This window comes from Ranitomeya variabilis, chromosome 4 (genome assembly GCF_051348905.1).
Source record: "Ranitomeya variabilis isolate aRanVar5 chromosome 4, aRanVar5.hap1, whole genome shotgun sequence".
Classification (NCBI taxonomy): domain Eukaryota; kingdom Metazoa; phylum Chordata; class Amphibia; order Anura; family Dendrobatidae; genus Ranitomeya; species Ranitomeya variabilis.
The window spans coordinates 8670890-8688002 of record NC_135235.1 but is presented as its reverse complement, the minus strand read 5'-3'; the positions used below and the strand labels follow the sequence as shown (position 1 = coordinate 8688002).

The window sequence follows — 17113 nt, the reverse complement described above, 5'->3', positions numbered from 1 at the left end:
TTCCAGGCTTCTTCCTCTGCTTTCCAGGCTTCTGCCTCTGCTTTCTTGACTCCTGCCTCTGCTTCTGCCTCTGCTTTCTTGACTTCTGCTTCAGCTTTCTTTTCTGTGTAGGAAGGTCTTAGTTTGGATCGCTCTGCGTTTAAAAAGGCCTCTAGAATTCTGTCGCTGAGAGCTGAAGTTCTTGAGCAGGATAATTTGTATGACCGAGCAGAGTGTTTGAATGAGGCTGACCTGTGCGATCTAGTTTCTTGCAGATGGGCAATACGAAGCTCCTCTTTATCTTTGGCGTCTTGCACGGTGGCGTCCCTTTCTCTGTCTGTGGAATCTGCCTTGCTTAACTCTGATAGGGCTTCGTTGATTTTAGAGTCTTTTAGGAAGGCAGCATACTTTGCGGACAGTCTCTTGTATCTGCCGTGGGCCATGTCTAGCTGTCTTATAGTGTCCTGTAAACTCGCTGCATCATCTTTGTGGCATTGGACGCTTGACATGAGGGAGGCAACTCGTTCCCATAGGTCGTCCAGGTTGTCATTGAACTCATCCCTTGTGGAACCATAATTCTCGAGGACCTTTAGTGTTGGCTTGAGGGAGCGTACTGGTCGTGCATCTGGGTCTGCTGTGGAAGCGAGCCCTGCTTCCTGGTCTTCATAATGGACAGCATCAGGTTGTATTTGCTCTGTTTCAGCATTGGGGAGCTGCATAAGATCCTTTTCGGCCATTTTGATTTGATCTTTAAGAAACTGAACTTTTGAATTGGGGTCTGGAAATTGCGGTGCAGCTTTGTTGAGACCCCCTGATAAGATTCCCAAGGTGTTTTTGGAGAATTGTGGGGTTCTGCAGTCAGACGATTTGCAGCGATGTGGTATAATACATAGAATCTTTATGCACAATGCGGTCTGAGGTTATGCTGCAGGAGATTTCTTAGCAGAGGAGGGCTGCAGTATTTCAGCAGGCAGAGCACAGGCACATGGATAGGGATATAAGGGTGATGATTCTTGCCAGGCTTCAGGGCAGTCTTTTGACTGTTCTGTCCCCACATGAGGCGAATGGAGGTGTGGTTGACTAATAGGGGTTGTGAGAGATTCGTACCTTCTGTTTCCTCGATGCAGGGCAGACAGGACCAATGCTGTTCAGCATTCGGAGAGATGATGCACACGAGGGATTGTGCAATCCAGACTTGTTTATTTTGTAAATCTGGACATACAGCGTATTACTGGTAATACAGTACTTTCTCCAGAAATGCAGGTGTAGACAAGGTACAGTAAGATGAAGCACCAAGTACGACTGCAAGTGTGAGCAGCAAGAGGTCAAAAGACTGATGCCTTCCTAAGCCCGGTTCAAGCGTGTCCTCTCACAACAGCAAGCAGAGATCAGCTGTTCTGCTCCCTGCATCAGAGATCAGCTCCTCTTCACCCGGCATCAGAGCGCAGCTCCTCTGCGCCCAGCATCAGAGATCAGTTCTTCTGCTCTCGGTGTCAGAAATCATGTCACGGGGTTACTGCAATGGCAGAAGACCGCAGCATCTGGTTGCTCCTACTCCACCGCTGAGAAGTAGCACTTCTCTGGTTCATTAAACGTGTTTATTTCTTCCAGCAGAACAGGGGTTAATCGGCCAAGTTGGAAATTCCTGTGTTCAGCTGTGCTCAGTTAGCCACTTCGTTTCCCTATAAAATCTATGCTCGATTACCTAGTCCTTGTCAGAGTTAGCACTTGCTGCGTGACAATAGGAGGGAGAGAAGTTGGTATGAGAAGGAGAGCTGGAGGAGTTAGAAGTGACTGTTTGGTTTGTACGCTTGATAATTCCATATCCTTTCCAGTTTTGATTTTTTTCCTTTCCTGCACACCCTGGTGGATTTCTTTGTTATATCTGAGTGAATATTTTGTGTGTTTGTAGTTTTCAGTTTACCCTTGTCTTTGTTGCCCTCTTTGTCGAGTTGGTATACTGTAGTGGATGGCAGCACCCCGGCTTACCTGGGTGAGGGAATGGGACAGATGAAGGGCTAACTTAAGAGATAAGGCAAGGGCGAAGGCCCCGGCGTCTTCGCCATCTGAAGTATCCCAGAGAACAGGGCGAGCTAGGGCACCCTCTAGTGTTTGGGCCAGGAAAGGAGCCACTGGTCCCAGGTCACTTGACCGTTGTCTTTTGACAGACCAGGCTCTTCTGCTCCCGGCGTCAGAGATCAACTCCTCTGCACCCGGCCTCAGATATCACCTCCTTTGCTCCTAGTGTCAGAGATCAGCTACTTTGCTACTGGCGTCTGAGCTCAGCACCTCTGCTCCGAGCGTCAGAGCTCATCTCCTTTGCTCCCGGCATCAGAGCTCAGCTCCTCTGCTCCCAGTGTCAGAGATCAGCTCTTCTGCTCCCGGCATCAGAGATCAGCTGTTCTGCTCTCGGCATCAGAGATCACTTCTCCTACTCCCGACGTCAGAGCTCAGCCCCTCTGCTCCTAGCGTCAGAGCCCATCTCCTCTGCTACCAGCATCAGTCCTCAGCTCCTTTGCTCCCGGCGTCAGAGATCAGCACCTCTGCTACCGGCATCAGAGTTCAGTTCCTCTGTTCCTGATGTCAGAGCTCAGCTCCTCTGTTCCTGGCATCAGTGCTCAGCTCCTCTGCTACCGGCGTCAGAGATCAGCTACTCTGCTCCCGGCGTCAGAGTTCATCTCTTCTGCTCCCGGAATCAGAGATCACATCCTCTGCTCCAGGCGTCAGAGATCAGCTACTTTGCTACTGGCGTCTGAGCTCAGCACCTCTGCTCCAAGCGTCAGAGCTCATCTCCTCTGCTACCAGCATCAGTATTCAGCTCATTTGCTCCTGGCGTCAGAGATCACCTCCTCTGCTCCCGGCATCAGAGATCAGTTCCTCTGTTCCCAGCATCAGAGCTCAGTTCCTCTGCTCCCAGCATCAGAGATCAGCTCTAGGGTTGAGCGACTTTCATTTTTTAAAGATCGAGTCGGGTTTTGTGAAACCCGACTTTGTCCAGAGTCGAGTCGAGTGCAGTCGGCCGATTATCGCTAAAAGTCGGGGATCGACCGAAACACGAAACCCAATTCAAGTCAATGGGGAAGCATAGTCGGCAGTGAGTGGAGGCCAGGAAAACACCTACAGTGCCCATTTTAATGCCAAAAACATCCATTCTTGTTTCTGAAGCTTGTCAATCTTAATTAACTTTATAATAATAGTTGTTCAATGGAACTTGGGGGTCATTTGGCAAATTTGTGGGGGGTAGGGCTGGTTCAAGGTTTTAGTGGGCCCAGGAATCGTGGACTACGTCACGGCGGTGGAGCAGGGAGAGGTAAGTATTTCAACGTTGCAAGTGCTGTGATCCTGAGCAAGCAGGGGGGGCCCACTCGTTCGCATTGGCACTGGCACAGGGCCCCTCAAAGTACGGCGGTGTGTTTGCACGGCGGGGGCGCCTCCCACCAGCAGCGACACTTTTGCGTACTCTGAGGGGCCCTGTGCCAGTGACGTCACCAACGAGTATGCCCCCCCCCACCTGATGAAGGAACCTGCACTTTCATCTGCACCTTCCTCTTTGTCCCTGTGTAAGGTGGTATAGGATGCGGGAAGGGGAACCTGACATTCAGCAGGGTCAGATTCTGGCTGTGTAGAGTGTAAGGGGAATGTAGTGGTCTAGGTCAATGTACCAGCAGACTCATCTAGCAGTGGCTGGGCAATGGGCAGGATGAGGAGGAAACAGATATAGGGCCAAAGAATAAAGTAGGCTAAATGCAGTTCAAAATTGGTAACAGGACTAAACAGGCGGCATTGCTTTGTTCAGTGGAGTAGCAAACCCAGGAGCAGCAGACACTGTTTTAAGGGCCTAACCACACTAGTAGGCCAAATGCAGTTTAATATCTGATACTATAGGCCGAAAGCCAGAAGGTGGAAGCTCAGCTTTATTCAGTTGAGGGCAAACACCAGGGAGGGGCAGACACCGTTAGTAGTCCCTAACCACCAATTTTTAGAAACACAGCACTTAATGAGAGCCAGAAGGTTGAAGCTCAGCTTTATTCAGTTGAGGACAAACACCAGGCAGGGGTAGACACCGTTAGTAGGCCATAACCAAAGTTGAAGGCCAAATGCAGTTTAATTTCTGATACTATAGGCCGAAAGCCAGAAGGTGGAAGCTCCGATTTAGACAGTGGAGGACAATTTGAATTAGGGACTGCAGACAGACTTAGTAGGCTGTCCCCTGTGGACCATGCATCCAACACATTAACCCATTGCGCCGTAATGGACACGTAATCTTCCGTGGCCATGCCTACAGGTCCATGCGTCTGTTGTCAGGTGCACCTTTGTACTCACAGATTGCCAGAGTGCATGGACAATGCGGTCTTTTACATGCTGGTGGAGGGCTGGGATGGCTATTCTCGCAAAAGAAGTGTTGACTGGTTAGCTTGTAGCGTGGTACAGCGTAGTCCATCATGGCCTTATTAATAGTAAATAAAATATATAACTAGGCTCTATGAACTTTTAAATAGGTTCCAGGGGTACACGGGCAGCATTGGTGTGGTCAGTGGAGGAGTATTGCAAGAAGGGACCGCAGACAGGCTAACGAAGGCCTAAAATAACAAACAATAGGCTCATGGCAGTTTTAAATCGGTTACATGGATACACAGGCAGCATTGTGGTCAGCGGAGGAGGATTGCAAGGAGTGTCTGTCCCAGTACTCCCAAAAAATAAATAGATGTTAATGTCTCGCAAAACAACTATAAATAAAAAAAAGGGTGGCATGCTTAGGTACAGGGGTGGGCTCATCTGCAGAGTTTATGACAAAGTAATTTGGCAGTAAATTAGTATTTACTGGTGTCAATATAGGACACTGACCCAGACTACTTTAACTAGCATCATAGATGTCAACAAATTGGTATTGTCAGTGCCAGGCATTGAATGATGTCAGCGCATAGACTAAACATTGGTGGAGCTGTGCGAGATAATTTTGCACGTGGTAGAGCACAGTTTGAGCTGGGGGGGGGGTGAACTCTCTTGTGGCCGGCGGTACCGTCCCAGGGCCCCTCATGTTACAACGGTGTGTCTGACGTTGGGTGCGCACCACCACCGCCAGAGACACTACATTGTACTATGAGGGACCCAGTGGCAGTGCCGTCGACCAAAAGCGGGCACACCCACCTCTTCAGACAATCAGCACTGTAACGGGTGCTTGCGCCAAGTGGCGAGACCACGGCCCCGTGGGGGGAGTTTTCCCATTGGGGGAGGTGTAAACATGTCGTGTGCTGGACAAACAGCTGCTGCAAATTAACAGATTGGAAGACTCAGTAAGACCAGTCCACAAGCAAGACCTTTTTATAGGAAAGCTAGGTGTCAGCCGGGAAAGGTGGGGCAAAATAATTTGAAATCCAGGAGTGGTTCATTTTAATGAATGTTAGATCATCCACATTTTGGGTAGCCAGACGAGTCCTTTTTTCGGTTAATATTGAACCAGCAGCACTGAATACTCTTTCTGATAGCACACTAGCAGCTGGGCAAGCAAGCTCCTGCAATGCATATTCTGCCAATTCAGGCCAGGTGTCTAATTTGGATGCCCAGTAATCAAATGGGAATGATGGTTGAGGGAGAACATCGATAAGGGATGAAAAATAGTTAGTAACCATACTGGACAAATGTTGTCTCCTGTCACTTTGAATAGATGCTGCAGTACCTGTCCTGTCTGCGGTCATTGCGAAATCACTCCACAACCTGGTCAGAAAACCCCTCTGTCCAACGCCACTTCTGATCTGTGCACCTCTAACACCTCTGCCATGTAGCCCCCTGCAGCTCGTGTGAGAACCATCACCGGCGCTGTGTGCTGGGAATGCCTGAATCAAACGGTCTACAAGAGTAGCTTGTTTGGTTGCTAATATTTGTTCGAGGTTCTCATGTGGCATAATATTTTGCAATTTGCCTTTATAGTGAGGGTCAAGGATGCAGGCCAACCAGTAATCGTCATCGCTCATCATTTTAATAATGCGTGGGTCCCTTTTGAGGATACGTAAGGCATAATCCGCCATGTGGGCCAAAGTTCCAGTTGTCAAATCTGCGGTTGTGCTGGTTGGAGGGGCAGTTACAGGCAAATCTACGTCACTTGTCTCCCTTACAAAAACAGAACCCGGCCTTGCAACGCCACTAATTTCTGTTGGCCCAGGAGAAGCTTCCTCATTCAAAAAGTACTCATCCCCATCATCCTCCTCGTCCTCCTCCTCCTCTTCGCCCGCTACCGCGTCCTGTACACGGCCCTGACCAGACAATGGCTGACTGTCATCAAGGCTTTCCTCTTCCTCGGCTGCAGACGCCTGCTCCTTTATGTGCGTCAAACTTTGCATCAGCAGACGCATTAGGGGGATGCTCATGCTTATTATGGCGTTGTCTGCACTAACCAGCCGTGTGCAGTCCTCAAAACACTGAAGGACTTGACACAGGTCTTGTAGCTTCGACCACTGCACACCTGACAACTCCATGTCTGCCATCCAACTGCCTGCCCGTGTATGTGTATCCTCCCACAAAAACATAACAGCACGCCTCTGTTCGCACAGTCTCTGAAGCATGTGCAGTGTGGAGTTCCACCTTGTTGCAACGTCTATGATTAGGCGATGCTGGGGAAGGTTCAAAGACCGCTGATAGTTCTGCATACGGCTGGAGTGTACGGGCGAACGGCGGATATGCGAGCAAAGTCTGCGCACTTTGAGGAGCAGGTCGGGTAACTCTGGGTAACTTTTCAGGAAGCACTGCACCACCAGGTTTAAGGTGTGAGCCAGGCAAGGAATGTGTTTCAGTTGGGAAAGGGCTATGGCAGCCATGAAATTCCTTCCGTTATCACTGACTACCTTGCCTGCCTCAAGATGTACAGTGCCCAGCCATGACTGAGTTTCTTTCTGCAAGAACTCGGACAGAACTTCCGCGGTGTGTCTGTTGTCGCCCAAACACTTCATTGCCAATACAGCCTGCTGACGCTTGCCACTAGCTGTCCCATAATGGCACACCTGGTGTGCAACAGTGGCAGCTGCAGATGGAGTGGATGTGCGACTGCGGTGTGTGGACGAGCTCTCGCTTCTGCATGAGGAGGAGGAAGAGGAGGAGGGGGGGCGAACGCCTACAGCCAACTCTTTCCTTGACCGTGGGCTAGGCAGAACTGTCCCGATATTGCTGTCCCCTGTGGAGCCTGCATCCACCACATTCACCCAGTGTGCCGTGATGGACACGTAACGTCCCTGGCCATGCCTACTGGTCCATGCATCTGTTGTCAGGTGCACCTTTGTAGTCACAGACTGCCTGAGTGCATGGACGATGCGGTCTTTAACATGCTGTTGGAGGGCTGGGATGGCTTTTCTAGAAAAGAAGTGCCGACTGGGTAGCTCGTAGCGTGGTACAGCGTAGTCCATCAGCGCTTTGAAAGCTTTGCTTTCAACTAACCGGTATGGCATCATCTCTAATGAGATTAGTCTAGCAATGTGGGCGTTCAAACCCTGTGTACGCGGATGCGAGGATGAGTACTTCCTTTTCCTAACAAGAGTCTCATGTAGGGTGAGCTGGACTGGAGAGCTGGAGATCGTGGAACTAGCGGTGGTGTCGGTGGACATGGGTGAGTGAGAGAGGGTTGGAGATGGTATTCTTGCCGGTGCCCTACATGCAGTGTTTCCTACTACTAACCTGGTGATTCCCTGACTGCTTTGGCCTGGCGACGAAAGCTGCACAGATACTGCAGGTGGTGTGGGAAATGGTCGGCTTACAGGGAGGGAAGGGATGTAGCGTTGCTGACTAGCTTCATTGGCCGAGGGTGCTGCAACCTTTAGGGACGTTTGGTAGTTAGTCCAGGCTTGCAAATGCATGGTGGATAAATGTCTATGCATGCAACTTGTATTTAGACTTTTAAGATTCTGACCTCTGCTTAAGGTTGTTGAACATTTTTGACAGATGACTTTGCGCTGATCATTTGGATGTTGTTTAAAAAAATGCCAGACTGCACTCTTTCTACTATCGGATACCTTTTCAGGCATTGCAGACTGAGCTTCTTTAACCGGATGGCCACGCTGTCCTCCATCTGGTTTTGGTTTTGCCACGCGTTTTGGGCCAGATACGGGCCCGGCAGATGGAACCTGTTGTGATGTTGATGCCTGCTGCGGCTCCTCCTCCTCCGCTTCAGAACTACTGCCGCCTGCACCCTGTTCCCCCAATGGCTGCCAATCGGGGTCCACAACTGGGTCATCTATGACCTCCTCTTCTATGTTGTGTGCAACTTCGTCTGTGTCACCGTGTAAGCCGGTGGTATTGCGTTCGTGACGGAGCACCATAGTCTCCGCTGGTTTTGATTCTGCCTCAGTACACTGCGAGGGCAATGTTCTGGTCTGAGTCAAAGGAACAGCATAGTAATCTGGCTGTGGCTGTGCATCTGTGCACTCCATGTCCGATTCAACTTCTAATGGGCATGGCCTGTTAACTGTTTCACTGTGTAACCCAGGAACGGTATGTGTAAAGAGCTCCATGGAGTAACCTGTTGTGTCGACTGACGCATCCTTCACTGTTGTTTTTAGTGAAGGACACAAGGAAGCGACTTGTCCCTGACCGGGAGCATCCACTGACGATGCACTGCTCTGACATTTGGCACTTTCCGAGGAGGAGGCGAAAGAGTTAGGCCGGAGACACACTGGTGCGAGAGACGGCCGAGTCTCGCTGGTTAAAAGCAAGCTGTGGCACCTGCACTCTGGAGCGGAGCGTGCGGCTCCATAGCAATACATGGAGCTGCACGCTCAGCTCCGGAATGCAGGTGCCGCAGCTTGCTTTTAACCAGCGAGACTCGGCCGTATCTCGCACCAGTGTGTCTCCGGCCTTAGAGGCAGAGTCAGCAATGAAAGCCAATACTTGTTCCTCCTGCTCCGGCTTCAAAAGTGGTTTTCCTACTCCCAGAAAAGAGAGCGTTCGAGGCCGTGTGTAGCCAGACAACGAACCTGGCTCAACAACTCGAGACTTAGGTGCTGTACTGCTTTTACCACGACCACCTGATGCTCCACCACCACTACCATCATTACCAGCTGACAATGACCGCCCACGGCCACGACCTCTTCCACTAGACTTCCTCATTGTTTGCAAAACGTAACCAAAGTAACGGTATTTGTTACTGTAAAACAACTTATAAGGTGAACTCAAACTTCTGTAGGATTTATATATACCTTTATAGGTGCCTGACACTGAAAGGAAAATCAGGCCCAATGTTACACACTAGGTTTTCTGTGCCCCAAAAATTTGAGACAGATGGCACACACAGGACCAGCACTCAAGCAGAAATGCCAATCTTAATCTCCCACTATTTTTTTTTTTTTCTGGGAGAATTTACCTTAAAAAAAAAAAAAAAAATGGCCAAGTATTACGCAGTGTTTTTGGTGGCACACAATGAGAGACAGATGCGACACACAGCACTGGCACAGAGGCAGACTTGCCAATCTTTATCTCCCTGCAGTAATCTCAGAAAAGTATGTCAGGCAGCTATAAAAAGGACTGCTGCACACAAAAGTGTGGACAAAAACACAAGATAGCTGTGCAGAAAGGAAGGAACAACAGGATTTGTGCTTTGAGAAAAGCAGTTGGTTTGCACAGCGGCGTACACACACAGCAACGCAGCTATCAGGGTCAGGGAGCCTTCTAGTGCAGCCCAATGAGCTACAGCGCTGAGGAAAAAAAATGTAGCTTCCACTGTCCCTGCAAACAAAAGGTGGTGTTGGACAGTGGAAATCGCTACAGCACAAGCGGTTTGGGGGTGAATGTACCCTGCCTAACGCTATCCCTGCTTCTGAAGAAGCGGCAGCAACCTCTCCCTACGCTCAGATCAGCAGCAGTGAGATGGCGGTCGGCGGGAACGCCCCTTTATAGCCCCTGTGACGCCGCAGAAAGCAAGCCAATCACTGCAATGCCCTTCTCTAAGATGGTGGGGACTGAGATCTATGTCATCACGCTGCCCACACTCTGCGTTCACCTTCATTGGCTGAAAAATGGCGCTTTTAGCGTCATTGAAACGCGACTTTGGCGCGAAAGTCGCGTACCGCATGGCAGACCCCACACAGGGATCGGCTCGGTTTCATGAGACGCCGACTTTGCCAAAAGTCGGCGACTTATGAAAATGAACGATCCGTTTCGCTCAACCCTAATCAGCTCCTCTACTCCCGGCATCAGAGATCAGCTCCTCTGTTCCTGGCGTCAGAGATCAGCTTCTCTGCTCCCGGCGTCAGAGATCAGCTCCTCTGCTCCCGGCGTCAGAGATCAGCTCCTCTGCTCCCGGCGTCAGAGATCAGCTCCTCTGTTCCCGGCGTCAGAGATCACCTCCTCTGCTCCCAGCATCAGAGATCAGTTCCTCTGTTCCCAGCATCAGAGATCAGCTCCTCTGCTCCCAGCATCAGAGATCAGTTCCTCTGTTCCCAGCATCAGAGATCAGCTCCTCTGCTCCCAGCATCAGAGATCAGCTCCTCTGCTCCCGGCGTCAGAGATCAGCTCCTCTGTTCCCGGCGTCAGAGATCACCTCCTCTGCTCCCAGCATCAGAGATCAGTTCCTCTGTTCCCAGCATCAGAGCTCAGCTCCTCTGCTCCCAGCATCAGAGATCAGCTCCTCTGCTCCCAGCATCAGAGATCAGCTCCTCTACTCCCGGCGTCAGAGATCAGCTCCTCTGCTCCTGGCATCAGAGATCAGCTCCTCTGCTCCTGGCATCAGACATCAGTTCCTCTGCTCATGGCGTCAGAGATCAGCTCCTCTGTGCCCGGCCTTGCACCCACCCTTTGTAATAATGGGACCTTTAGGGGTTAGGTGGATGTTGGTGCTGGTGGTGTGGCTTTTGATGCCTGATTGCAGGCCATATTAGTGTCCTCCGGCTGCTGATTGTCGCTGTCACCTGACTCGACCATTATTATTTGTAGGAGGTGAACGCTGTTAACCCTTCCACCATCTCCGCCTCGAACTTCAGGACAAGCAGGAAGACGCGGTTCATCATTCATGGCTTCGTAGATGAAGGGGAGGAGAGCTGGCTGACGGACATGTGTAAGGTGCGTGTCCGCTGCCCGCCAGCTGCCCAATGCCAGTACTCTGCCCACTGCGCACACGCTGCTGACTTCCCGCACGCTGCCGACTTCCCGCACGCTGCCTACTTCCCGCATGCTGCCCACTTCTAGCATGCTGCCCACTTCCCGCTTGCTGCCCACTTCTGCATGCTGCCCACTTCCTGCACGCTGCCCACTCCGCGCACACTGCCCTGCCTCTGCAGCACTCACGTATGTCACCTCTTCTCTCTACAGCTCATGCTACAGATAGAGGACGTGAACTGCTTCTGCATCGACTGGAGTGGCGGCTCGCGGACTCTTTACACACAGGCTGCCAATAACATCCGGGTGGTGGGGGCAGAAGTTGCCTATTTTATTGATATTCTCTTGGTAGGTGGTCCACTGATGGGAAAATGTGTGGGTTGGATCGGTGATTGGAAGTTCTTCTCCAGTGGAGAACCCTGGATTTGCTTTCTGTCACAGCAGTGGGAGATTGTGTACCTGACGCCCTTTGTGTGTCTGATATCCTACATGTGCCAGATGCCCTACGTGTTCTGGATGCCCTATGTGTGCCCGACGTCCTAAGTGTGTTCTGTGTGTGCCCTATGTGTGCTTTAAGTGTACCGGGTGCCCTAAGTGTGCCTGATGTTCTATGTGTGTTCCATGCCTTAAGTGAGCCCTTTGTGTGCCCAATGCCCCTTGTGGTGCCCGATGCCCAATTGTACCTGATGTGTACCCGATGCCCTATGTGTGTTTGATGCCTTATGTGTGCACAATGCCCTATGTGTAGCTGTGCCTAAGCGTGCCTTATGTGTGCTCGCTGCACCATGTGTGCCCGATGCCCTCTGCATTATGCGCCTTATGTGTGCCTGATGCCCTATGTGTGCCTTATGCGTACCTGGTGCCCTATGTGTGCCCAACGCTCTGTGTACCCAATGCCCTAAGTGTGCCATATGTGTACCCGATGTGTGTTCGATGTCCTATGTGTTCCAGATGCCCGAAATATACCCAATGCCCTAAGTGTGCCTTATGTGCGTCCAATGCCCTATGTGTGCCCGATGCCCTAAGTGATGCACTAAGTGTGCCCTATGTCCTATGTGTGTTTGATGCCTTATGTGTACCCGATGCCCTATGATTTCCAGATGGCCTATGTGTTTCAGATGCCCTATGTGTGCCTTATGCATGCCCAATGCCCTATGTGGGCCTGATGTGTACCCGACACCCTAAGTCTGCCTTATGTGTGCCCCATGCTCTAATTGTGCCTATGTGAGACCGATGCCTTGTGGCGCCCGATGTTCTAAGTGTGTGCCTGATTCCCTAAGTGATGAAGTGCCCAATGTGTGCCCGATGTCCTATGTGTGTTTGATGCCTTATGTGTTCCAGATGGCCTATGTGGGCCCGATGTGTACTCGATGCCCTAAGTGTACCTTATGTGTGCCTGATGCCCTATGCTTCCCCAATGTGTGCCTGATGCCCTATGCTTCCCCAATGTGTGCCTGATGCCCTATGCTTCCCCAATGTGTGCCTGATGCCCTATGCTTCCCCAATGTGTGCCTGATGCCCTATGCTTCCCCAATGTGTGCCTGATGCCCTATGCTGCCCTCCGTCGTTGTCACTGATCAGCCTTAACACACTGGGATCTCCCTATGCTGTAATACCATTATTACGACTCGGTGACAATTTTTCTTTTTTCCAGAGTAACTTTGGTTATTCTCCTGCCAACGTTCACGTCATCGGTCACAGTCTGGGGGCGCACGCGGCCGGAGAGGTCGGGAAGAGGAGGAGCGGAATCGCAAGAATAACAGGTGATTTTATTTAGAGGAAATTAGAAAGAAATAAAAAGTGCTCAGCGAAATATTGAAATATACAAGATCTCTGCTTGAAGTCCGCAAATAAGAATGGACATTTTATACTTCTTGAAACTGAATAACTCAGCACAAGAAGCAACTAATCTGCACTGATACAATGTAGCAAACAGCAGAATGTGTCATTCAGTGATTCATGGATAATTCCTGTAATCCGGGATCACTGCTCATCGCCGTTTTAGTGCACTGTAATACAAGATCACTGCTCGCCCCCCACTTAGTGCCCTTTTATCCGGAGAACTGCTCGTCCCCCTCTTAGTGTCCTTAATCTGGGATCACTGCTCATCCCCCTCTTAGCGCCCTGTAATGCGAGATCACTGCTCTTCCCTCTTTTAGTGCCCTGTAATCCGGGATCACTTCTCTTCCCTCTTTTAGTGCCCTGTAATCCGGGATCACTGCTCTTCCCTCTTTTAGTGCCCAATAATCTGGGATCACTGCTCTTCCCTATTTTAGTGCCCTGTAATACGGGATCACTGGTCATCCTCCTCTTAGTGCCCTGTAATCCGGGATCACTGCTCTTCCCTTTTAGTGCCCTGTAATCTGGGATCACTGCTCATCCCCCTCTTAGTGCCCTGTAATCCGGGATCACTGCTCTTCCCTCTTTTAGTGCCCTGTAATCCGGGATCACTGTGCGGCGCCCCAGGGTCCTGGTCGTCGCCGTGGTATTGCTTTCTTCTCGTGGAGAGTGATGCTATGTTTGGAGGCAAAGAAGGATAACTGCATCCAGGAATCACAAACATGCAACACATTTCACACTCCAGGCCACCAGGGGGAGCTCCTGCTCCTATTTATTAGGTCACTCCCTATATATATATATATATATATATATATATATATATATATATATATATATATATATATATATATATATATATATATATTATACAGTGCCTACAAGTAGTATTCAACCCCCTGCAGATTTAGCAGGTTTACACATTTGGAATTATCTTGGCATTGTGACATTTGGACTGTAGATCAGCCTGGAAGTGTGAAATGCACTGCAGCAAAAAAGAATGTTATTTCTTTGTTTATTTTTTTTTTAAATTGTGAAAAGTTTTTTCAGAGGGTCATTTATTATTCAACCCCTCAACCCCCCAGAATTCTGTTTGGTTCCCCTAAAGTATTAAGAAGTAGTTCAGGCACAAAGAACAATGAGCTTCACATGTTTGGATTAATTATCTCTTTTTCCAGCCTTTTCTGACTATTTAAGACCCTCCCCAAACTTGTGAACAGCACTCATACATGGTCAACATGGGAAAGACAAAGGAGCATTCCAAGGCCATCAGAGACAAGATCGTGGAGGGTCACAAGGCTGGCAAAACCCTTTCCAAGGAGTTGGGCCTACCTGTCTCCACTGTTGGGAGCATCATCCGGAAGTGGAAGGCACTGCATACGACCCCAAGAATACCATCCCTACAGTCAAGCATGGTGGTGGCAACATCATGCTGTGGGTCTGTGTCTCAGCCAAGGGGCCTGGCCATCTGGTCCGCATCCATGGGAAGATGGATAGCACGGCCTACCTGGAGATTTTGGCCAAGAACCTCCGCTCCTCCATCAAGGATCTTAAGATGGGTCGTCATTTCATCTTCCAACAAGACAACGACCCAAAGCACACAGCCAAGAAAACCAAGGCCTGGTTCAAGAGGCAAAAAATCAAGGTGTTGCAGTGGCCTAGTCAGTCTCCTGACCTTAACCCAATTGAAAACTTGTGGAAGGAGCTCAAGATTAAAGTCCACATGAGACACCCAAAGAACCTAGATAACTTGGAGAAGATCTGCATGGAGGAGTGGGCCAAGATAACTCCAGAGACCTGTGCCGGCCTGATCAGGTCTTATAAAAGACGATTATTAGCTGTAATTGCAAACAAAGGTTATTCCACAAAATATTAAACCTAGGGGTTGAATAATAATTGACCCACACTTTTATGTTTAAAATTTATAAAAATTTAACTGAGCAACAAAACTTTTTGGTTTGTAAGATTTATGCATCTGTTAATAAATCCTGCTCTTGTTTGAAGGCTATAACTTATTTGCATCTTATTAAACCTGATAAATCTGCAGGGGGTTGAATACTACTTGTAGGCACTGTATATATATATATATATATATATATATATATATATCTATATATATATATCTGGTAGTCTGTAGGGAAAGTTAGAACGTTCCAGACTAGAGTCTGAGGTGGACAGAGGGTCCAAGGAGCTGTGCATGCCCTCAGAGCTGCAGCTCCCAGAAAGAGACATTCAGAAGGCAGAACTGTATTGCAGCGAGCGTGAAGGGAGTCGCAGCAAAGGAGAGGATACCAGAAGGGGACCAGCCCCGCTCAGGCTGCCTCCTTCTAAGGCGCAGAATCCCAGTAGCCGGAACACCGAGGGAGTAAGGACCTTTAGGCTTTGCTCCAGAGACCGGCAGGACAGCTAATTGCAAGTTACCTGTCCGCCCTACACCCAGGAGGCACGATGGCAACCCATGGAGGCCGGGGCATGATAGAGTCCCTATAAACAGGCTCAAGTTACCAGTCATACGGGTTTGTCCTATCCTATATGGGGGACAGAGAGAGAGACATAACATCTGTGAGACCCTTATGTGAAGCCAGAGGCAGTAAGGGTCTACACCACTTCAGCGCAAGGGAAGGCTACTGATTTCCACCTGGATAAGGGGACTCTGGATTTTCCTCCCAACCGGCCGGACTGCCTGCCCTGTGATCTGTACCCTGGACTGTGGATGCTGAAGCCTTCAGTAAAGGTAAAGAGACTGCAACCTTGTGTCCTCGTTCTTCTCTGCGCCTCTCACCATCCACCATCTACTCACTGGGAAGCCCTGGGGACACACTTCACCTGTGGGAAGGTATACCATCTAGCTGCCATAACATCACACCAGCGGAACCCTTAAAGCAGCGTCGGTCACCCTGACCGAATACCACAGGTGGCGTCACCAACATTATCGCTTTAAAGACCTTTCCCCTTTAACACGGACATCCCAGGGCCACGGACCTAGTCAGCCACCGTGACATCTCCCCTGTGAACCGAAGGACCCGGTACCGAGTACCCCACGGCCCCATGGGGGCGCTCCAACTTCTCTTCCCTCTTTTAGTGCCCTGTAATCCGGAATCACTGCTTTTCCCTATTTTAGTGCCCTGTAATCCGGAAACACTGCTCTTCCCTATTTTAGTGCCCTGTAATCCGGAATCACTGCTCTTCCCTATTTTAGTGCCCTGTAATCTGGGATCACTGCTGTTCCCTATTTTAGTGCCGTGTAATCCAGGATCACTGCTCTTCCCTATTTTAGTGCCCTGTAATCCGGGATCACTGCTTTTCCCTATTTTAGTGCCCTGTAATCCGGGATCACTGCTGTTCCCTATTTTAGTGCCCTGTAATCCGGGATCACTGCTGTTCCCTATTTTAGTGCCCTGTAATCCGGGATCACTGCTCTTCCCTATTTTAGTGCCCTGTAATCTGGGATCACTGCTGTTCCCTATTTTAGTGCCGTGTAATCCGGGATCACTGCTGTTCCCTATTTTAGTGCCCTGTAATCCGGGATCACTGCTTTTCCCTATTTTAGTGCCCTGTAATCCGGGATCACTGCTGTTCCCTATTTTAGTGCCCTGTAATCCGGGATCACTGCTGTTCCCTATTTTAGTGCCCTGTAATCCGGGATCACTGCTGTTCCCTATTTTAGTGCCCTGTAATCCGGGATCACTGCTCTTCCCTATTTTAGTGCCCTGTAATCTGGGATCACTGCTGTTCCCTATTTTAGTGCCGTGTAATCCAGGATCACTGCTGTTCCCTATTTTAGTGCCCTGTAATCCGGGATCACTGCTTTTCCCTATTTTAGTGCCCTGTAATCCGGGATCACTGCTGTTCCCTATTTTAGTGCCCTGTAATCCGGGATCACTGCTGTTCCCTATTTTAGTGCCCTGTAATCCGGGATCACTGCTGTTCCCTATTTTAGTGCCCTGTAATCCGGGATCACTGCTGTTCCCTATTTTAGTGCCCTGTAATCCGGGATCACTGCTTTTCCCTATTTTAGTGCCCTGTAATCCGGGATCACTGCTCTTCCCTATTTTAGTGCCCTGTAATCCGGAATCACTGCTCTTCCCTATTTTAGTGCCCTGTAATCCGGGATCGCTGCTCTTCCCTATTTTAGTGCCCTGTAATCCGGGATCGCTGCTCTTCCCTCTTTTAGTGCCCTGTAATCCGGGATCACTGCTGTTCCCTATTTTAGTGCCCTGTAATC

At 49.8% G+C, this 17113-nt stretch overlaps 1 protein-coding gene across 3 annotated transcripts in view; it reads left to right on the top strand.

The window, feature by feature from the left end:
• The window catches only part of LOC143769417 (pancreatic triacylglycerol lipase-like), a 77434-nt gene that overhangs the window by 32875 nt on the left and 27446 nt on the right, over window positions 1-17113 (top strand). For all 3 annotated transcript variants that reach the window (XM_077257917.1, XM_077257915.1, XM_077257916.1), the window contains exons 4-6: window positions 10891-11016; window positions 11266-11400; window positions 12707-12815. In XM_077257917.1, the coding sequence (XP_077114032.1) occupies window positions 10891-11016; window positions 11266-11400; window positions 12707-12815 (370 nt within the window). The remainder of the gene's footprint in view (window positions 1-10890; window positions 11017-11265; window positions 11401-12706; window positions 12816-17113) is intronic.